Consider the following 23,251-nt stretch of genomic DNA (forward strand, 5'->3'; position numbering starts at 1 on the left):
CCTATACAGTGATAGAACTCTATCTTGCACTTGTGAGGTAGGTGCAGCACCGCTGAGCTAAATCCCTGGCCCAATCTTATATTATTCTTTGCATCTCCTAGCAGCTGCTGGATTGATTTCTTATGGTCCCTTGCTATTTTTAAAAAATCTCTTTTTGTGATCACTAATTGCAATCCTGTCTCCTATATCTGATATTCTGACCTCATATCGACTCATTCTGCTACAAATACTTTCAGTGGAGTTTTTAATCTCCTAGATAGCTGGTTGAATCTGTTTCATGGATTCCATTTCTTTCCTATACTGGGTGTTCATGGTTTCCATCATGTTCCTGAGTTCCTCTTTTTTTTTTTTTTTTTTTTTTTTTTATCTGTATCTGTTCTAGAGTCACTATGCATGTCTTTTTCTCTGGTCATCATCTCTGTATTTATCTGGGAAATTGTTTCTGCTGTGAGTTTTTCTAGCCTCATTGATTTACTTTGTTACTGCTGCTGTTACCACTTCAGAGAATCCAGGAGGATGGTTTTCAGATTGTTCCACCTCATTGACCTCGGGGTTTGCCTTTGGTAAATTGAAAGGGGCTTTGCATCGTGTTTAAGTGTCTTCTCATTTTCTTGTTTTTATTAGGTTTAATTCCTTGATTTTTGCTTGTAAATTATTTATGGCATGTAGCTTTATTGCCAGTACTCAGAACCCTTAGGAAATGACTGCTTCTCAGAAGTATCTTCTAGGTGCAGCTGGCTTTTGAATTTTGAGACTGTTGCAAGATCCTCCCTTTTCAATTTGTTGAAGATGAGAAGTTTCTGCCTATGAGGCCCAACCACCAATTCTTTGGCACAGGCTTATAGGTGTTTTTTTAATACACTTAGGCAATTGCAGTGTTGGTATACCTGGAGGAACAGCCGATTAGCATGATTATGTCACCTTGGCAAAAGTAGTACAATCGACAATTACAATAGCATCTAATACAGCCTAGAAAATGACAAACTGTGGTCACTTTTAATTTGGTACCTTTAACCATATGAACTAGATTTGTGACTATATAATGAAATCTAGAATGAATCCAAAAATTGTATACAACAAATAAATCCTTAATATGGTGATTTTACCCTTAGGAGAGAAGATTGAAAAGGGGCCCGAGTACAATCCCCAGTACCAAAAAAAAAAAGAAAGAAAGAAATGGTGGGGGGGCTGGAATAGAAGAAGAGGAAGAGATCAGAAGCAAGGCTGGAGAATAAAATTTAGGAAGCTGGTGAAGAAGGCAGGTAGGAAAGAGAAAAGGAAAAAAATAAAAACCAAAACAGAACAATAATAAAAACTAGAAACTGTGTTCAATCAAGAAAAACAAAACAATACCAGAAAGGAGGGCAAAAAAAGCAAAGGATAAAGAAAGAGAAAAAAAAAGTCCAATTCAAGATGTGTCTCTGCTGTCTCTGGTAGTCATCATGGACAGAATCCTGAGCCAAATTGATTAATAGCAGCAAGCCAGCCACAGCTTCACGGTGGGATAGTGGGTAATCCTAGTCAGTCTGCCCTTTTAGTTCCTCTGAAGTTCAGACCAGTTTCTGGCTATGAGACTCAAACCAGATTACTTGAGCCTATAACGGTCTTTGTGTCTCCTATCAGTTTGAATTCTGTTCCCTGACCTCCTGCTGACTTGAACTCAGCACCTGCACCAAGACACCAGGCCCACTAGATGGAGTCTTCCTGTAGCTGTTCTGAGTTCCGAGCTCAGTTGGGCCCTCTCCAAGATAGCTACCAGCCAATCCCCTTCTCCTGGGTGAAATCTGAACCTGGATAACTCACCAGCCACTGCAGTCCCAGGTATCCACTGCTCCATTCATTCCACTGGTGCAGTTCCCCATGGGGGCCTCTAGGGTCACCAGTAGTCCTGCCATTCCCATTCTGTCAGTCCGGGCTCCGGGTGAAAGCGCTGCTTGCCACCTTTCTTCTCTTCATTAAAGTCTCTCTGTTCACTCTCCCTGTGGACTTTAATTTTTGCCTCAGTTCTTTCCTCCTCCTCCTCCTCCTCCTCCTCTTCAGTGGTTATATTCCAGAGTTAGGACACCAAATCTCAGAGAGGTTCTTTCTCTGCTGCTCATCACTCCACCGTCTTCCCAGAAATCCTCCAACTGTCTCTCTTCTTTTTTTGTGTTGAAAGATAAATATGGCAAGAATCATGTATAATCTTGTTTTCCAGTAGTGTGTGAAGAAGAAACACTTGTGGGCTATTTTTTTTTTTGTTTTTTTTTTTTTTTTTTTTTTTTTTGCTGTTTAGATGAGCTCATTCTTTTTTAGTAATGTAATGAATGGATGGTCCATTCAGGTGTTTTGAGAATATAAGCAGCCATTGGAAAGCAAAACTTCGGATGGAAAAACAATCTTTCTGTTCAGCACTGGTGTTGCTCTATCAAATTGGCTCAGAAAAGTATTGAAATTGTTCACATTGAGAAAATTTTAGCCCTTTTAGGTTGGTGGTATAGGATTGTTTAATAAAAATAACATTACTTGGTAGATGTGGTAGTACACACCTAGCAGCCTAGGTCTATAATCCCAAGAGTGTAGCTCAGTGACACGTTCAGGGCCCTGGGTATAATCCTCAGGATTATACACACACATGTATATATAAATGAAATTTTCCTTGTTTCACACAAAAACTTCTATCATGTCCAGCAAATCACTGTTTTAAAAACAATTTTTCAATCTAGATTCTTCATTTGTTGTCCTCCACTAGCCTGATTATTATCAGGGCAAAAGGAAAATGAATGTGATTTCCCCTACAAAACCTTGGGGGAAAACATCATTGCCATCTGTCCAGGGATAGAATTTGGGTGAAGTGGCAAGACGGGATAAAATGTCACAATCCAGGGTCTGACTCTTCAACTGTGGCAGTTATAGAAAAGCTTCTTTAGACTGTCTAGTTTTTTTTTCCCTCTCATTGAGTTTATTGGTACATTTTAAGTATACAGTACAGTTACATTCATCATTGGGATCTTATACCTTTACATGTAGACTGTCTAGTTTTATGGGAGACTAAAATTAAGAACCAGGTTGCCAATTTGTTACGTTTCCACAAGCTCTCATGAAAGCTAGATATTCTCATCTCTGGTCAGCATGTTTTCCCTCTGAAGGGAGTCTACCTAGGGAGCTAAATTAAAATCATAAAGTTACTTAGTGAGTATGGAAACAGGATAAGAGTTAAGTATATAATTCAGATACTTAATAGCCAAAGCCCTGCTAGACTACTGAATCCAGTTCTGTCACTGTGATGGATAGGATGTCCCAGCACATCCCTGAGCTAATTTTACAGAGAGTGACCATGTTTCCAGGTACATAGGGCGCCCTGAACTGTTGCCTATATATGTGCCAGAGAGATATAAAAGACATTTGGTCCTTGTTTTTTAAATCTCTTTGTTCATAAAAAATAAACACTGGAACCTTTCTGTTTTATTTAACTGAGATCTAGGTTTTGTTGATGATTTGGGTAGAAGTCAGAAAAGCATCTTGGCCTCTAAGAGTTTGCAAATGTTCCAGCAGTAGTAATAGTACAATAGGAACTTATTTATGCCTATGCTAGGTTTGGAAGAGAAGCAGCCCTTCTTTAAATGTACACTTGCCAGAGGTCAGAAAAATATAAGCAAGTATTATAAGTCAGGAGAAGGATATGATGTGGAATTCTGATACTTTGGTAAATTGAATTAAGATGCATCAATAATCAGAGAGTTGGATATGAACTTGATTTCAATAAGGCTTTTTCTCAGGAAACAACATAATATGAGTGGATGGCTAAGGCCTGTTGGGCTTGATTTTAATAGTAGAGCAGTAGTAAAGGAAAGCACTGGGTTGAGAAGAATGCAACATTAGCCTTATGGGCCTGCCTTTATTTTTATTACTATTTTTTGTTGTTTTGTTTTGTTTTTTAACAAAAATGCATCAGCCAGGATACAGCTCAGTGGGACCACACCTGCCTTGCAAGCACAAGGTCCTGAGTTCAATCTCTGGTACTGGGGAAAAAAGCATCACATTTTATTTGCATCATGTAAACTTTCTTAATAAATTAGAAGAACACATGCATATGTATTACTAATGTTTTATAATTCTCATTTTTAATATTTTCAACCATTATGTTGTTATGTCATTCTTCATCTTTCTATAGTTGGGCATTTGATCTCTCTTTTTGTTGTTTTGTTTTGTTTTGTTTTTAAGTTGCCAGAGAATGAAACCCAGAGCCTTGTGCATGCTGGACAAGTGCCCTATCACTGGCCTGTCCCTTAATCTCACCTTCAGCTCCTTAATCTTCTTTTAGAGAGTGACTGTTCTGCTAAGAACAGTTAGTAGAAGGTTATGTCTTGTTTTATTTTGGGCAAGTCAAACATTCTAAGATCTGTGTATTTTTTTAACTTATTAGTTATGAGCAAACCACATACCTTAACTGTATCTTAATTCCTTCTTCTAAAAAAGGAGAACATATAGTGAATTATAAAGGAGTTCCTGGTACTGCTACCCTTTGAAATATACCAAAAGCAATAAGTTAATAGTCTTAATATAATAGATAGGAGTACATAGCAGTGATACACTGTTACAGATTTTTAATAATCTTGTTTCAAGTTGGACTCATAATGTTTTTCTTTGGTAACAAAATTATCTTTCACTTGCCTGTCTTGACATTTCTTAGTTAGAAATATCTTTATCATTTTTTAATTTATATCAAAAATATTTCTTAAGATACATGCTTTTTCTAGCGAGGGGGATTGAGAGCAACTTGGAGGAGAGTGGCATGGTGTTGCGGAATGCCCTGCTGTTGACTTAATTTAACCCATGTCATTAAATGTGTATGTTAATCTTCATTACTGCAGAACAGTTGCCAGTCAGTTGCAAATTGGCCTATTCAATTTTCCAGGCTCTGTTGGAAAGCTGATTTTCTTAAATTTGTTTCTCATCAAAACAACATATCAACCGGTTATGCTATTTCTTCACCACAGCCTTTTCTCAGTGGATTTTTACTTACTTGACATCTATGAAAATTCCACTAGAGAAGACATTTAGGTACATCTTTTGGTGTATACATTGGGGAATAGTATTAAAACCAGCCATGAAATGAGTTGTAGACACATTTGAGTTGCAATATCAAAGTTAAATGGAATATTAGTAAAACTTTGAACTTCTGGTTTGAAATCCCCTAGAGCCATACATAACAACAGAAATGGATTTTCATACCTAACAAATCTTAAATATATGATAGGATATCAGTCCCTTTCCCCATTAAATAGATTGTATTTTACTATGGTGGTTTTTTGTCTACAACAACAACAACAAACCCAGTGTTTCTCGTAAGAACATTAAAGAGATAAAAAGAATCCTAAACTCACCTATGCAATTCTTTGACCATTGAGTGAAAGGACTTTGCCCCAAGGAGGGGAGATGAGCTTCTTTTGTTATAGTGGTGCCTCAGTTCATGAACTTAATTCTTTTCACAATTCTGGCCACAAACTGAATCGGTTGCAAACCAAATCAATTTCAGTGGCTAGGTTTAATGTTGACCTTATAGGGAAATTGGGTTCAGTTTGTAGCCAATTTGATTTGTGGCCAGAAACATGGAAAGATTTAAGTTTGTGAACTGAGGTACCACTGTACTCTGCTGTTGAGTAGTAGAGTTGAAACTAGATCTTAGGCTATTGGATTTCTAGTTCATCTTGTATTCTTTACTATTGTTGTTATTATTTTAATTCTCTTCCCCTTTTATCATCTACATCTCCTATGTACTTAGATAGTGATACATGTTAGATACTGGTGGTATCTGATCATTTTCTCTTTGGAAAATTTTTTCTCCTTTTTTTTTTTTTTTTTTTTTTTTTGGTACCTGGGATTGAACTCAGGACCTTGCACTTGCAAGGCAGGCAGCAGAACCACTGAGCTAAATCCCTGGAAAATTTTTTTTAATTCTGGTTTTTGTTTCTGGGCTTAGCCTAGGCATTCATCGACCATCATCATCATCATCATCTAATCAACTGATGCCTAAGATCCTGCTTAGCGCTCAGCCTTTGATTCTTTGCAGTTTGTTTCCTATTCTGCAGATAGATAGATAGATAGATAGATGTCCTTCCCCCCCCCATATTAGGAATTGAACTCAGAACCTTATACTTGCGTGGCAGGCATAGTGCCACTGAGCTACATCCCTGACCCAAATAGATATTCTTTAAACAGTGTTTTGATCATGTTCTTTTCTACTTTAAGAACTTGAGAGGCTTCTTCTTAATGTATACAATAAAAATTCTCAGTTTGATTTTCCAAGGATCTTTTCACATGATTGTGGCTTACTTATTTAATCTCATGTCTAGATACTGTCCAGATCTGACCAGGTGTTACAAATTTTCAGCTTCTACATACAACTTTTGGATTGGTGATATTATGTGTTTTTTATGCTGAAAATCTCTAGCACTACCCCCCCTTTTTTTTTTGGTGCTGGGAATCAAACTCAGGACCTTGTACTTGGGAGACAGGCATCAGAACCACTGAGCTAAATCCCTGGCAGCAGCCTTTTCTTTATGTTGTCAGTGATGAATATTTCTTCTAGAAATATATGTTTTAATCATGTACATTTTTGCTGTAGCCAACAGCAATTTTATTTATGTGAATGCACATGTGGATTTGGAAATGTTAATTTAAAATGAACCAGAAGTTGTCAGAAAGTTGCTGGATTATATTAAGGTACATGCAAGAAAATAAGATGATTTCTGGGATTGGGAAAAGTTGTAAGCATTGAATTACTGAAGCTCAAGTCATAGAGAATAGAAAAAAAGCAACCATTTTCCTACTCTGTCCATAAGGGCAAGATTTAGCCTCAACTTTAAAACCAGACCTGGGTTGGATGAAGGAGGTTAGGAGTAAGATTTGCTTTAGAGGTTATAAGCATAGGTCCCAAGGAAGAGTCAGTAACCTGCTCGGTGATATTCGGAGACAGCTTTGACTTGAATGCAAACAATAAAGGGCACGGTTTCTTAGTAAATTAAGGGATTGAGAAGTATACATAAATGCTGGGAGCCAGTATATATGTATATTTTGTACCCAGACATTTTTCATGTGAAAGTAAAATAGTTAAGAGATATTTTTGTCATAATAGCTGAATCTTGGAAGTAGCCTGTATGCCCATCAATAAATAAATGGATAAAGAAAATGTAATATTTATACACAGTGGAGCACTTCTTGACTTGAGTCATTTGTAGGAAAATGGATGCACCTTTAAATCATAATGTTAAGTGAAATAAATCAGACACACAAACTTAAATATTGCATGGTTTCTCTTATGTGAGAAACCCAAAGTATAAATAAAGACCAAAATAAAAGATAATAGGAAAAAGGGAGATAGATCTTTCTCTAAGGACAGAAGGGAATCAAGAGATGGATGGAGGGGCCAGAGATTTAGCTTAAGTGGTGCCGCCCTCACACTCACAAGGTCCTAAGTTCTATCCCCAGTACAAAAGGGGGGTGGAGAAAGAGAGAGAGAAAGAAAGAAAGAGAAAGAGATGGATGATGGAGGGCCAGGAATTTAGCTCAGTGGCACCATGCCTGCCTCACAGGCCCAATGTCCTGAGTTCGATCCCCAGTTCCCACAGAAGGGGTGGGGAGAAGGGGAATGTTAAAAAGGATTAAGATATAGTATATACATGTACCAGTTCCACATGAAGGATATAAACATGTACAGCAAACATTTACAAAAGGGAAAAAAGAAAGCAATGAAGAGATGGATGGGGGGGGAAGGAAAGGAAGAGACAGGGGAAGAGCAAAGGAATTAAGATGTATGGTGTACATGCACCAGCTTCCCACAAGGACTATAAACATTAGGTACTACAAACATATACTAGTAAAAATATTAAAACGAAAGATATTTTTGGCACCTTTAGTGTAACAATTCCTATGTGTTTACAGAAAGGCAAAACATTGGCCTTGACAAAAGTTCAAAGCCAAATGCAGAAGGCAAACACATATAAACAAATACATTGCCACAGGAAGATATACACTAAGTACAAGGTAATTTAAGTTAGGAAAATGTACTACTGGTATGTTATGAGAAAAGTAAAGAGGGAAGACATGGATACTTTGTATAATGTCATTGAATCATCCCTATAAAATGCTTGTGGAACCAGAAAGAATGCTCCTCCTTCTTAAGTCTTACTAGGGATGGGAGGGTGGAAAACTATACTGTGCCCTCAGGACTGTCATTGTCTAGACGCAGCAATGGTGAGCCTTTTAGAGGTTTCGGTGATACAAGAAGCCTGCTGTGGCACATATGCCGTACGTTCACCACCACTGGTAGAGAAAACGATCATTTCTCATTGATTCCCTGGGTGGAAGCACCCAAGATGATCCAGAGGCTTTTGGGGTGCTTCTGACATGTCTGTCACTTGATCAAAATTTTACACTATTCTGAGGCATAAGACCAAATAAAATCCTTTGACTAATCTAGTCTCAGTATAGTCTTTCATTTAATTTTCTATCAGTTATAATATTTTATGTCTTTTTAAGATACCTTTTAATGAATATATCATTCAAAAAAGAAATATATCATTTTAGAAATGTTTCAGGTATATTTTGCCTAATAATAATGAAAAAATTTTTGACCTTGTAAATCTCACACAGAATGACAACTTGCCAGTAATTCTCTTGGGTGTTGAATTGGTCATTTTTTTCCGTGGCATCAAACAACCCCTATATCCTTGTGGCTTATGATACCAGGTGTCCTCACTTTTCTCTGCAGTTCATCTGTACTCGCTTGACCTGCTAGGCCTGACACCAGTTTGTTGCATGCTGAGATCTCATCATGGAATCCAGGTTGAAGGATCAGGATCTTCTTGGCACATAATCATCTCTTAGGAACCTAAAAACGTGAACATCAACACCACTCAGCAGTACTTCGTGCCATGGTCCACAAGTCAAAGCAAAGCACATGGCAAAACACACACTAAAAGTTAAAAGTCAGAAAGTAGTATTTACCTGTAGGACGAGGGATGGAAGAGGGGATGTTTATTGAACAATAAAATGAAGGAATGCAAGTTTTTTTTATGGTGAAAAGAATGTTTTAGAATTAACCAGCTTGATAGCCAGATGTGGTAATGTACATCTGTAATCCCAGCACTCAAGAGGCTGAAGAAGGAGGATTATGAGTTACTGGCCAGTCTGGGCTGCATACATACTGAGTTCAAGGCCAGCCTGAGCTGCATGGTGAGACACTGGGTCCCTTTCCTTCAAAAAACCCATCTGGAGTCAGCGTAGGTGATTTGGCAATATCTGAAAGTGTAAATAAGGACCAAAATGAATAATAGATATTGTGAAATAGGAAGAAATTGTTCAAAATAATCTAAGTATCAGATGCATTATTAATAATTAAAATGTTTTATGTAAAAAGAAGGTATATGGGAGGCTGAGACAGGAGGATTGCTGCGAGTTTGAGGCCAACCTGGGCTACCTAGTGAGTTCAAGGCCAGCCTGAACTACATAGTGAGACTGTCTCAAAAAAATGATAATTTTATAGAAGTGTTTTATATTTTCTTTATTAATATCACTTGTATTACATTAAAATTAAAAACACATAATTAGGAGCCAGTTGAATATGTGTATCTCCCCATGGTGGCTTTTCTTGGTACCTGTAAGATTGCCTTCCCATCAAATTCTGTTGGCATGAACTCTTCCAGTTCAACTTGGGCCAGCATCACAGAGAGTGACTTTCTAGTGATTTCTGCTGGTATACATTTCTCAAGCTGCCATGGTGTGCCCTTGACACAAGATCTGGATCTGAGCCCTGGTAAAAGTCGCCATTTTTCAGATGTGGCTCCTTCTTGGTGGTCCGTGTCAACCCTAGGAGAAGTGGCAGCTTCTTCTATTTGCTATCTCTACTTCTGTGTGGTTAATCTCCAGCTGTAATTAGTAATGTTTCATATTAAACTTTCCTGTTGAAATTGTCATGTGATTTGTCTTTTAATTTTTCTTTGATATATACCAGTACATTTCTATAGTGTTCTAAGGATTAAACAGAATAATGCATACAAAGTGTTTAGAATAGTGCTGCCATCAAGTGAGTACTTACTCAGTGTTTATTGGTGATGTTGATAGCATTGTCACTGCCACCACAGCCACTAGCTATGAGTGACGTTTCTCCTTTTTGTCCACAGGATGTTTCGTCTTAACTCATTTTCTGCCTTGGCAGAACTGGCTGTGGGGTCTCACTGGTACCATGCAGCGTCACAGCCTACTCAGACCAGGCGAAGACTAATGGTGGTGGCTTTCCTGGGAGCGTCTGCAGTGACAGCAAGTACTGGTCTGTTGTGGAAGAGGTGAGTTTTATCTGGTCATCTTCTACATGTCTCCTCCTCTTCCTCTTTTTCCTTTCTTCCTCCTCCTCCGCCTTCTTCCTTCTTTTCCTCTTCCTGTTCCTGTGCATCCCCAGTGCATTTAAAGACAGGATCTCACTAAGTTGCTCAGGCTGGGTTCGAGCTTGGAATCCTCCTACCTTAGCCTCTCAGAATGCTAGCATTACAGTCACTGTGCCTGGTATTATGAAAAAGGAGTTGATTTTGGGCTCACTTTGTGTCAAAATTCCTTTCTATATCATTTGGCATTGACAATATTGGTCTATGAAATGTTTAATTCCAAGGCAGTAGATAGGAAACAGTGCTTCAAGGTCTTTCAATCTCTTCCAAACACTTTTCATAATGATATAGAAATGTCAGTAGTCATTTTAGAAAAATTGATATTTTCTGAGTCTTGAAAAATCTGGTCAGCATATGAAATTAACTGATGAACCTTAGTACTCTTGGGCCACTCATAATTTCCTTGCTAGTTGCTGAACCTTCCCTGGAGGGAAAAGAGAAAACAATTATCCACAGTCTTCTTTCTTAAAATATTGACACAGGTACTATTTTTCTGACTTTTCCACTCTGGTTTTTATCTTTCACTTGATTCTACCTGTCTTGTTAAAGTTGCAGTCATTATGTTTGGCTTCCTCACAAATGATTTCATTTTTTCTTTTTCATCAGTTCTACTGAAGAATAATTTGTGTATATCAAAGTTAACCCATTTCAAATATATAGTTCAGCAATTTTTGACAAATATATATAATTGTACAACCACCCCTCAAATGTTTAAGATACAGAACAAGACATGCATGGTAGTGAACACCTGTAACCCCAGCACTTGTTGAGGAGGAATTAATTTCTTTTCTAAAATTATTTTTTAAAAAGATCTTATATAATTTAATTAGATCAACATATTTGATATAAGGGTCTAATACAGAAGTAATAAAACTCTTTTCTCCATCCTCAATTCCTTCCTTAACAAAAGACAAGTATTTAGTAATGTTATTATAGACAGTTTTCAGATATACAGGTGAATAACGAAGTACTTGATTTGGAATATTTACAGACAACAAATGAATATTTTCATAGACAGGTAATGTGTAGAAGTCCAGATATATGATCTGTTTTTAGGTCTCTGATATTAATTAGCATAGATATTATTCTTGGAAACCATATTGGAGTATGGTCAATGAAGCAGTGCTAAGTGTACGGCGGTAATCTTCTGTAGTTCACCCTGCCAAGTTTCTGTCCACTATCACTCTTCCTTACTCTGAGGTACTTTCTTTAATATTTCTAGAAGTTTTAATCTGCTGGCAGTAGATTCTGTCAGCTTTTGTCTGGAAAAAAAATTCACCTTCACTTTGTGTGTGTTTGTGTGTGTGTGTATCTGTTTGTGTGTCTGTGTGCGCTTTACTAGGAATTGCACTCAGGGCCTCACATATGCTAGGCATACACTCTACCACTGAGCTACCAATTATTTGGTGACAAAATCCCACTAAGTTGCCAAAGCTGGCCTGGAACTTCAATCCTCCTGCCTCAGCTTTCTGAGTAACTGGGCTTGCACCATCATACCCAATTTGCTTTCACTTTTGCAGGATATTTTTATTAGATATTGAATTCTAGGTTGACAATTTTCTTGTTGGAATTTGAAGAATATCATTCAATTCTCTTTAGCTTTCCTTCTTTCACTTTAGTATTTTCATTATATTCAAGTTGTATACATTTTTTCATTGTAGTAAAATGGACATAACATAAAACCATTTTAACAATGTTTAAGTTCAGTGGCATTAGATACATTCATACTATTGTGGATCGATCATCATATAGTTGTCATCCATCTCCTGTATTTTCTGGTGTCATCTAAAATAAGACAATGTACTCACTAAACAGTAATTCCTCTTTCTCTTCTCCCTCCATTCAGTTATTCTTTCTGTCTCTGTAAATCTGACCTAGCTACGTGTGTAAGTGGAACTGTGGAATATTTGTTCTTTTCTGCCTATTTTTTTCCGGTACCAGAGATCAAATTCAGGACCTTGTGCTTGCGAAGCAGGCATGTTGCCACTGAGCTAAATCCAGCCCTATTTCTGCCTGTTCTAATTAACATAACGCTTTCAAGATTTATCCTTGTAGTGTGTGACAGGACTCCCTTCTTTTTCAAGGCCAAATCATACTGCATTTATGTATGTGTCACATTTTATTTATCCATCAACACTTGATGCACAAATAACTTTTTAAAACATTAAGTTTCTTGGATCTGTAAATTTATAGCTGTCATGAAATTTGAAACTGCTTTGTCCATTTTTTCATTAAATCTTTGTGTACCCCCATGCTCAAACTTGAACTACATTCCCTCACATACTAGACTATCTGATATTGTTCCACAGGTTGCTAAGGTTTCATTTATATTTTGTTCATGCTTTTTCCTCTCTGTGCACCAGCTTTGTTAGTTTTTATTGCACTGACTTCAAGGTCACTGCCCCTGCCCCAGCAATCTCTTACCTTAAGCCTATCCAGCAACCCGTCCCACTCTTCACATGCAAGAAAATAGCCCCTACTCCAGCTTTGTTAGTTTTTATTGCACTGACTTCAAGGTCACTGCCCCTGCCCCAGCAATCTCTTAACCTTAAGCCTATCCAGCAACCCCTCCCACTCTTCACATGCAAGAAAATAGCCCCTAGTGCGGGTGATTTCCCTTAATGCTGAGCTGTACCCACTTAAGGGAATAGTTGATACAGGTAAAGTGAAATTTTTCTTAACTTTTTCAATGCAGGTGCTCTCAGGTTTATTCTTTCATAAGGCAGTGCAACTTGTTGTTACCTGGGTTCTGGAATTCCTGTAAAAGTACTTGTTCTTGTATCTCCATTAAACCATTGTTTCTGTGGGGGAACAAAAGCTGCAACCTCTAGCCTACTGCACTGCCAAAGACTAATAATATTTTATTGGATATTTTATACTCTGAATGTTAACATTGCTGAGTGTGTGAATTTTTATATTCTTCTTTACAAGTATTGATTTTTCTTTAGTTAGGCAGATGAGGAACAAACCTGATTATTTATTGATCTACCAAAACTTGCATTAAGAGTACCCTTTAGGGCTGGGGATTTAGCTCAGTGGTTCCGCTGCCTGCCTCACAAGTGCAAGGACCTGAGTTCAATCCCTGGTACCCCCCAAAAAAAGCCGGGTGTGATGGCACACACCTATAATTCCAGCACTTGGGAGGCTGAGGCAGCAGGATCCAGACCAGCCTGGGCTACACAGTGAGTTCCTGGTCATTCTCAACTACATAATGAGACCCTGGGCCGGGGATTTAGCTCCCGGTTCAGTGGCCTGCTTTGAAAGCACAAGGACCCGAGTTCATTCCCCAGTACCAAAAAAAAAAACAAAACATAGTGAGACCCTGTCTCACACACACACACACACACACACACACACACACAAAAGACTACCTTTTGTTCTAGGGCTTAAAAAATTTAGCTCCGCTACCATGGCTTACTACATACCATGGGCATTCTGGAAGGTTGCTGTATTCTTGTCAGAACTAGAACACTTGTAACTTCTGGAATTTTTTTATTTCATTCTAAGGATGCACTGCTTAATCTTAAGTCACGAATCAAGGGCACTCCATACAGATTTTTGGTACTCGTTTTCTGTGTGACTTCTCAAACCTTCTGCCTTAGGAATTCCAGGCAACTCAGTTTCTCCAAACTTTGATTGCTATTACCTCATCTTAGCAAGATCATGGTATTTTTCCTTGAGTTCTTATTAATAGTCTGGAAAATGTCTCCAGGCAGAAATTTTAGGGACTTAGAGCCTTCACTTTTCTCAGAATTGCTTTCTATTGTGTTGTGTCTGAAAATGATTATTTTGTATATTTTTTCTGTATTTTTTCCACTGTAGCAAGTCTAACCCACTGTAAGTTATTCCGCTGTGGCAAGAAGCAAATCTTCTTTTCGTACATTATCACATTTCATCAGTTGTGATACTTAATATTTTATTATTATAGCAGTGGCTTCAACTATCAGGAATAATTTTTAGAGGAAAAAGACATAAGCAGGCAGCTAGTGTGGAAAGAGTTGAATGAGCATTCAGAATATCTTGGACAGTATAAGATTTTTCAGGGCTAGGGATTTAACTCAGTGGTTCTGCTGCCTGCCTCGCAAGTGCAAGGTCCTTAGTTTGACCCCTGATACAAAAAAAAAAATGTAAGTTTCTCGGAGAGATTGTGAAGGCTGGTTAATTAATTGAATTGATTGAAAGCAATGTGGTTAAAGGGAGGGCAGGGACAAGGGGAAAAAATGAGAACAAGACCTGTCATGTAGAGGTAGAAGATCCTAACAATGAATGTAACTGTACTGTATCCCTTAAATGTACCAATAAACTCAATTTTTTAAAAAAGCAATGTTTTTATACCAGATGATTTTGAATTAATGTAACTTTTCTTTTGTAGAGCTTTTAAATCTTTTAGAAGATAACTCATACATTCTGCTTTCCAGAAAGTTTTTCCGGACCTCTGTTTTGTCTTTACTTGTTTGTTCCTTCCTCCCTTCCTTCCTTCCTTCCTTCCTTCCTTCCTTTCTTTCTTTCTTTCTTGGTTTTTTGAGACAGGGTCTCACTATGTAGTTGAGACGGACCTGGAACTCACTCACTATATAGCCCAGGCTGATCTCAAACTCACAGCGATCCTCCTGCCTCATCCTCTAAGTGCTGGAATTACAGGCATGTGCCACCACACCCAGCTCTACTTGTTCCTTTATGTTTTTTTTCTGACTGTGAATTTGAGGATTGAGAAGATCTTACTCATATTTTAACTTTAGAACTAATGTGGCTATTACAGCTCTTGAAGGTTGGATTGAATGAAAGCCGTCTCTTACCTTGTGATAAGTGGCTTGGATCTCCACTTTAGCATCCATGAAAGCTTAGTTACAGGAGGCTCTTTAGAAGGAAGTAAAGCAGTGATCTGGTCCGGTGCATCCCTTGGTCAAGTTGAAAAGAAATTCAACTAATATCTTAAGATTGCTTTTGAACCATATTTGAAAGAAGCTTAAGTCAATGTGATATTTCCTGTTGATTTTTAAATATGTGTTTCATTTTAGGCTTTATTCATTTTAAAAATCAAAGATTGCTTTTACTTATAAATTCAAATAGTTATTTGCCTTTTTAGTGTTTAGAAAATATTACTTGCAAATAAAATAAAAACTGTTGATTGAAGTCTTCTCTGAAGAGTCATGTGAAACAAATATTAACAAATGTTAAGAATTTTTTCGTACTACAGAACTTTAATCCCAGTATACTTTTTTCCACCTCCCCTTCTGGTCAGCATAGTTAACTTCTATTGATGTTCCTTAATTGTTATGGAAGGAAGCAGTAAGTGACACAGAGAGGCAGCAGAATGGACGTAAAATAACAAATTTACTTATCGATAAGGATCGATCACACATAAGCCGTGCCTGGGTTGATGACGCACTGTGTTACAACTCCTCCTTTCATGGGGTTTCATAGGCTTGACTTCATTTGGGTGGTTACATTTTATTCTCACAGTTCAAATCACAGTCACAGAATAGTTTATCTTTTCAACCCAGATGTAACAGTTCTTTGCAGTTGGGGAGTTTACCTTTAAGATTCACCTAGTTATCTATGCTAGCCCATAGGAAGTGGGTATTCAGGGTCAGGGGAGCAAATGTTAGCAATGGGTTCTTTCATCCAGACACTCTTATGATCATGTGGCTCCAGTCTCTTCAGAGCTCAAGGTCTTGATGTGCCCTGTTGTCTCAGGGTCAGACCAAATGCCTCATTTGGCAGTTAGTGCCATCGGTGCCGATTAGTTCTGAGCAAAACCAACAGCTGTTAGAGACAGCAGAAGCCACTTTATATTGTAACACATTATAGATTTTTGCTGTTTATAAAAGTTTTCCCTATCATAATAAGCCCCCCATTCATGCTTTCTTTGTGTAAGGAACTGGGTGACTAAAAGAAAAATATATATATTATCTAGTCTTCTTTTAATGATGTATTAGGGTAAACCATATGATACTGCTGATACTTGACAAATTTTTATTTGTAAACAACAGTATTACTGGGGCCAGGAATTTAGTTCAGTGGTTGTGCTGCCTGCCTTGCAAGTACAAGGTCCTGTGTTTGATCCCTGGTACCAAGAAAACCAAAACAACAGTGTTACTCCATTCCATCTAATAGTTGAAGAGCAAGATAGATTCGGGAACATATTAGGTAACCATACATAACACTAAATTATATGTTGTAGTTCAAACATTAAATGATGTAGGCGTTTGAAGGAATAAAAGCAGAACTTTGGCCCACGATGTTTAGAAATCTTTGTAGAATAGATTGCCAGTTATAATCTCTAATCAGCCAGAAAGGTTCCTACTGAACATTTAGTTTTTTCTTGCTGTCAATAATGAATGAACTTGGAAAAACTAGAAGATCAGTTTGTCTTCATGTAGAATTTGTATATGTGATTGTGTAAGTTTTTATTTGACTACTTGTGTTTTATTCTTTTGGGCCCTCATTTCTTCATGCACTTTATTGTAGTAGGAAACACATAACATAGAACTTACCTTCTTAGCCATTATATACTTCCATCGTGTTAAATATAGTCACACGGTTGTAAAACAGCTTGACAGAACTTCATCTTGCAAAAATGACCTGCTGTATAAAGCAACTTCTCAGGCCGGGGATTTAGCTCAGTGGTTCCCCTGCCTGCCTCAGTGCAAGGTCCCAAGTTCGATCCCTGGTACTCCCCCGCAAAAAAGGTAACTTCTCTATTCCCCTCTCTATTCACCTCCATAACTTGTTCATCTTTCCAAACTAGAATTCCTTAGCTATTAAACAGTGACTCCTCACTTCTTGACTCCTGGGCCCCTGGGCCCCTGGCAACTACCATTCTACTCTCTGTTTCTGTGAGTTAAACTACTCCAGGTACCTCATATAAGTGAAATCATGTATAGTAGTTTGTCTTTTTGTAACTGGCTTATTTCACTTGGCTTACCATCCTCAGTATTCATCTTTGTAGCATTTAACAAGATTTCCTTCATTTTCAAGGCCAATATTTTGTTATATGTATATGCCACATTTTGTTTATCCAGTGATCCACTAAAAGATGCTTGGGTTACTGCCATGTTTTAGCTGTTGTGAATGGTGCTGCAAATACTTCTTAACCTACTGTCACGGATTTAGCTCAGTGGTTCTGCCACCTGCCTCATAAGCACAAGGACCTGCGTTCAATCCCCGGTAACAAAAACCCAAAAAACAACAACAACAATAAAAAACCTACTTTCAGTTCTTTGAGATATCACCAGAAATGGGATTGCTAGATCATATGGTACTTCTATTTTTAGTTTTCTGAGGAATTTCTTTATGTAGAATTACTGACAGATTTCATTTCTGTTGTTCCTGCTAACCTGTATCTATGAATTTTTTAATATGAACTTTCATGACTAACCTAGATTTCTCTTTTGCATATCTAGGGCTCATGCAGAATCTCCACCATGTGTAAACAACTTAAAAACTGACATTGGTGTTAAAGGGAAGAATAAAGATGAAGGGGAAGTTTGTAACCATGAAAAAAAGGCTGCAGATACTGGTCTTGATTCTTATTCAGAAGAAAAGAAGAAGAAACGTTCTGGATTCAGAGACAGAAAAGTATGAAACAAAATCTTGTAAATTAATCAAAACTATATCCTAAAGTAGAATAATGCAGTTCAGTTTTTTATTATATATTTTAGACAGTTCGTATTCATTTCTAAATTATTTATCTCTTTGCCTTTTCCATCATGTTGAAAGCCGAAGTACTCCTTTTTTAAATTTTATTATTATTATTATTACTTTTTTTTTGGGGGGGGGTATGGGTTATTGAACTCTGGTCCTTGTGCTTGCAAGGCAGGTGGCAGAGCCTCTGAGCTAAATCCCCAGCCCTCAAAGGTACTCTTGAATATGAAGGGTGGTTAACAGATGTAGTGTTGGTAACAAGGATCATCGTATTCTTTCTTAGTTCCACTGCCTATAGCAATTCTTGCTTTCTAGGTTTTCTCAACACTTAACATTGTCTTTGTAGTAATTTTGATATATAATATCAGATTGTAAATGGAGAATAAAATCTCCTTGGGAACATTATTTCCAGAAAATTAAGTAATTTTGAGAATAGAATAAACTTCAAATGACTGTCCTATTTCATGTAATTAATGTAACCTACTGGCATGCAGCTTTACTTCAGAAAAGTTTCACTTCCACTATAATAATACCTATTTCTTAGGCATTTGAATTCAGCAGACATAAGTGATAAATAAGCAAAAGAATAAATTTCTTACATATTCGCTTGTTTAGACTGAAATTCAGGGAATTGCCTTTATCTTCTAAACTGTACCCTAATATTTCAACAAGTTGATTTAAATTATTTCTTTATGTGTTACATTGTATTCATTTGCAGGAGCTCCTCTGGGACATTTAGATCTTCTTTCTGATTGTACATTTAGATGAAGTTATTTATATATCTTATTCCTAAGTCCACTTCTGGTGGAAGTGAATTGAACTAGTTATGTATCACAAGTAAATCAAGTGTCTTAGCTTTTTTCTATAGACATTTATTTATTCTATGGCCCTAAGTGAATTCAAAGAAAGCTCAACTTTACCTTGTGTTAGCAGTTTCATTTACATACTTTCCATTTTATAAAGTAGAGTTAAAATGACTAAATTAACATTTATTTTTTTAACCTGCTTATATATTCTTCTCCTGGTTTCCCTTAGCAGATGACCAGTCTCATGCTTCACAGAAAAAAATGAAATTATCAGGGCAGTTTACTTAATTTCTAAACCCCAAAGCTATAAAACCTGCTTAATCTATCTGAAATAATTTTTATTGCACTCACTAAAGTCTCAGGGGAAGAGCTATCTTTTCTCTGTTCAGTCATAATCATTCCACATGTCATTGCTCAAGAATCTATTTTATCATCTACTCTGTCTCTCTTTTATGTTTTCATTTATTCTTTGTCTTTTCATTGTCCTATATAGTCTGTATAAATATGTTAAGGATTCTTCTATCTGTAATTCCTTTAAAAAATTTACTAGTGCCCATCAATATTACATAATGGTAGCATTTGTTTTTGGAAGTTGGTACCTGCATTTAACATGCAATAATTAATATCTTAATCAATTTCAATTTGTTATCTCCATCTTCATTTCTTTTCCCTCCCCTCATCCACTTCACTGTTTCCAGAAGCCCACCTCCTGGTTTCCTGTCAGTTTTAGTTTATGTGTGTATGTATATATATGTATGTGTATGTGTATGTACGTACTTTCTAGGTTTTTCACATATTTAACTTTCTGAATCTGGCTGATTTCACTTAACATAGTTTCTAGTTCCATCTCTTTTCCTGCCAATAAAACAATTTTCATTGTTGTCACTCAACAGTTTCAATGCTTCTGGTTTTATATCTAGGTCTTGATCCATTCTGATTTGATTTTAGTACAGGGTGAGAATTAGGGATCTAGTTTAAGTGTTCTGTGAGTAGATGTCCAGTTTTCCCAGCACCATTTGTTTATGAAACTATCTTTTCTCCAGCATGCTTTTGGTCCCTTTGTCAAAAATGAGATGTCTATAGGTGCTTGGGCTTGTTTCTGTCTTCTATTCTGTTGGTCTACATTTCTATTTTTGTGCTAATAACTTATTTTTTTATTTCTATGGCTTTGTAATATAGCTTGAAGTTTGTCTAAGCATTGCCTTTTTTGTTTATGGCTGTTTGGGCTATTCTGGATCTTCTCTGATTCCAACTGAGATTCAAGATTGCTTTTTCTCTCACAAGTACAAGGTCCTGAGTTCGATCCCTGATACCTGTCCCCAAATTGCTTTTTCTAGTTCTGTGGAAATTTTCAAAGTTACATCTAGTATCCTAAATAATAAGTTCAAGAGTTTGATCCTTTTTTTTTTTTTTTAAAAAAACTGCACCTCTCAGAACTCTCTACATATGTGTTTTGGGATGAATTAAAACATCCTTATTTCTTAGACAGTTGACATCTTACTATTTAGTTCTTTCTTATTTAGCCAAATTCTTGTCTGTAGCTTTATCCATGATTCTGCTTCTATTATTCAGTATTACATAGAATGTCTGAATTTAAAAAATTTTGTTTTACTCTATAGTAAAGCATAGTTCCAGGAAACCATAAAATAATTTTAATTTTTAAAAATACTATTTTAATTGGTATGTTTGTGATACATAATAATTATATTTACTTTGAGAAATTGGTACATACATATATTGTACCATTTTCTTTTTTTGTTTTTTTTCCATTTTTTTTCTTTTACTGAGTTTATTGGTACATTTTAGTTATACAGTACAATTATGTTCATTATTGGGATCTTGTACCTTTACATGACAGGTCTTGGTTCTCATTTTTTCCCCTTGTCTCTGCCCTCCCTTCACCCCCTCCTCCCCTCCCCATTTTGTACCATTTTCAATACTCTTCTTCTCCTCCCTTCCTACCTTTCTCCCACCTTCCTTTGATTCCTTTCCCCATCTGTAAGAAGTCTATCTTCCTGTTCCCTACTATCTCTTTTATTTAATACTTTTAATTTATTTACATATTGGATTTCTCATAAAAGATAAACCATCTGATAATGTTTTATGCCTGACTTCTCTTAATATCATGGTTTCAAGGTCCATCCATTTTTCTTCAAATTATTCAAATTTATCTTTCTTTATGGCTAAATAATATCCCATACTGCATTTTAATAGTAATCATTTCCTTTTTTGGAGGTTTTAAAAATTATTTTTATGTATATAAAACTCAATATATATTCCCACTGTATTGTTTTGTTTTATTTTTGGTAGCGGGGCTTGAACTCAGGTCCTTGTGCTTGTGAAGCAGGTGCCAGAACCACAGAGCTAAATCCCCAGCCCCTATTTAACCCAACATAATAGTCAATTCTTTAGTCTTTTTCAGCTTGGCAATGCGAGGCTTGGATTTTGGGCTCAGGACATTGCCTCCCCAGTGACCAGCAGAGCTCATCGTATTTCTTTTAACTGATACTGACAGCTTCCACCAGCTAAGCCACTGGGCTCAGAGTTAACCTGGACAAAGGCAGTGGTAATACTGATCTTCCTGTGGACCAGCCATTCCAGCCTGGCCTTCCTTTTGATGACTCATTGGGGAACCCCCACTTAAGTGGCACAGAGGAGGCAGGAAGACAGCCAGGTGAAGAGGATCTTTATGGCTTGTATCTAGATATCCCCCCAAAACCTCATGAGGTCATAAGTGAGGCTTTTCGAAGTTGGTTAGATCTCTGGAGTGTGTGATGCTGAAATTGATTCATGGTGCAATGCTAGACTCAAGGCCACTAGGGTTAAGGGTGTGAGTGCTATGTAGCCTGGATAAGATAAAAGTGGGCCTCTGTTTTTGCTTTTGCTACCTTCTGCATGCCATGAACTGTTTCTCCTCTTCAGTGCCACCCTGCCTTGGAGCCAGCCGATTATGGACTAAAACCTCTATAAACTGTGAGCTAAATAAACTTTTCCTCCTTTAACTATGGGTTTCGAGTATTTTGTTTCACCAAGGAGAAAAGTAACTAAGACAAGGATCCATGTCATACAGTCTCCCTTAGCTGAGCCTTCTTGTTCTTCACCAGGGTCATGATAGTAGGAACCCTGTTCAAAGGATGCGTGATCTCGCAGTGGTAACATTCTTTGCTGGCAGTTTTCTTCTCAGTCCAGGCCAACAGTCTCTGCCTCTTCTCTTGCTTTGTTTCCTCTTGCTTTGGGCCAGTTTAACAAGCTGATAGCTGTTTGACAGTCCGTGATCTGAATGAACTAGTTAATTGCAGGAGGCACTTAGGGTTTAACATAGCCCTTTGCCACTACAGCTGGATATGGCAGTCTTTTGACAAAGCCAGTTGAAGTTCCTTTTAGACTGAATGTCCTGTTCCATGCCCAAATTGTTAGGCCTTTTCTCAAGCAAGAGATTTATCAGGATGATCTCTAGCTTCTTTGTGACACAAGGCTGGTAAGGAATCCACCTTCTTCTCTTGACCTTCTTTCCTTTCAACATGTAGGAGGCTGGAGGAGAGAGAACTCACCTTATCTTTTCCACCCAGATGTCCACCCCTAAACATACATATCTTAATGCTGCCTGTTTATTTATTTATTTAGGTACGGAGGATTGAATTCAGGACCTTGTGCTTTCGAGGCAGTCGGCGGCACCACTGAACTAAATCCCCAAGAATGCTGCTTGTTTTGATTTATTGTTTTATTTTCTTTTGGTTGGTGCTGGGGATTAAACCCAGGGCTTATTGTATAGGTGACAGAATCCAGGCACTGAAGCTTTAAATGTTTTCTGTGGTGTGGATTTTACTGATGATTATTCATAGTGCCAGTCAGTATGTTCCTCTGTTGTTCATATTACCTGAATATTGGCAACTGAATTTTGAGACTCAGGCAGAACCAGGTTTGATCCCTGAAGTAAGACCAGATGTAATATTTTCTTTTTATCAGGAAATACCTAATGTCTAGTTACTTTTCTGTTTGTCATATAAGTCAATATGGATGGTCAGTGCCTAGATCTGCTAATTCATTATGGTTGCTTAAAATGTTGATGCTCAGATATAAATTTTTAATTTATTAATTGAAATATTTTATAAGGAGATATTAATTTTTAATTTATTAATTGAAATATTTTATAAGGAGGTATTATTCTTCATCAGCCACTTTTGGTTACAAATACTGCTTGGCTACTCATTGGTGTGATTCCTTTAGGAAAAATAATGCCTGAGTTTAATCCATTTAAGTTTGATAAATTTATTGAAGATGAGTCTTTTAACATAATTAATGATCTCTAAAAAAGTTTGGTAAATGATTGAACTATCTTAATTCCTTTTCTTTTTCTTTTTTTTTTTTTTTTTTTTT

General features: G+C 37.1%; 1 protein-coding gene across 4 annotated transcripts in view; it reads left to right on the top strand.

Annotated features, from left to right (window-relative positions):
• The window catches only part of Micu1 (mitochondrial calcium uptake 1), a 180,149-nt gene that overhangs the window by 23,043 nt on the left and 133,855 nt on the right, over positions 1 to 23,251 (top strand). For all 4 annotated transcript variants that reach the window (XM_033766549.1, XM_033766550.1, XM_010606589.2 and 1 more), the window contains exons 2-3: positions 10,164 to 10,325; positions 17,828 to 18,002. In XM_033766549.1, coding sequence (XP_033622440.1) covers positions 10,165 to 10,325; positions 17,828 to 18,002 — 336 coding nt within the window. In that variant the 5' untranslated portion in view covers position 10,164. The remainder of the gene's footprint in view (positions 1 to 10,163; positions 10,326 to 17,827; positions 18,003 to 23,251) is intronic.

This window comes from Fukomys damarensis, unplaced genomic scaffold (genome assembly GCF_012274545.1).
Source record: "Fukomys damarensis isolate Sample0158 unplaced genomic scaffold, DMR_v1.0_HiC HiC_scaffold_20, whole genome shotgun sequence".
NCBI classification, from domain to species: Eukaryota; Metazoa; Chordata; class Mammalia; order Rodentia; family Bathyergidae; genus Fukomys; species Fukomys damarensis.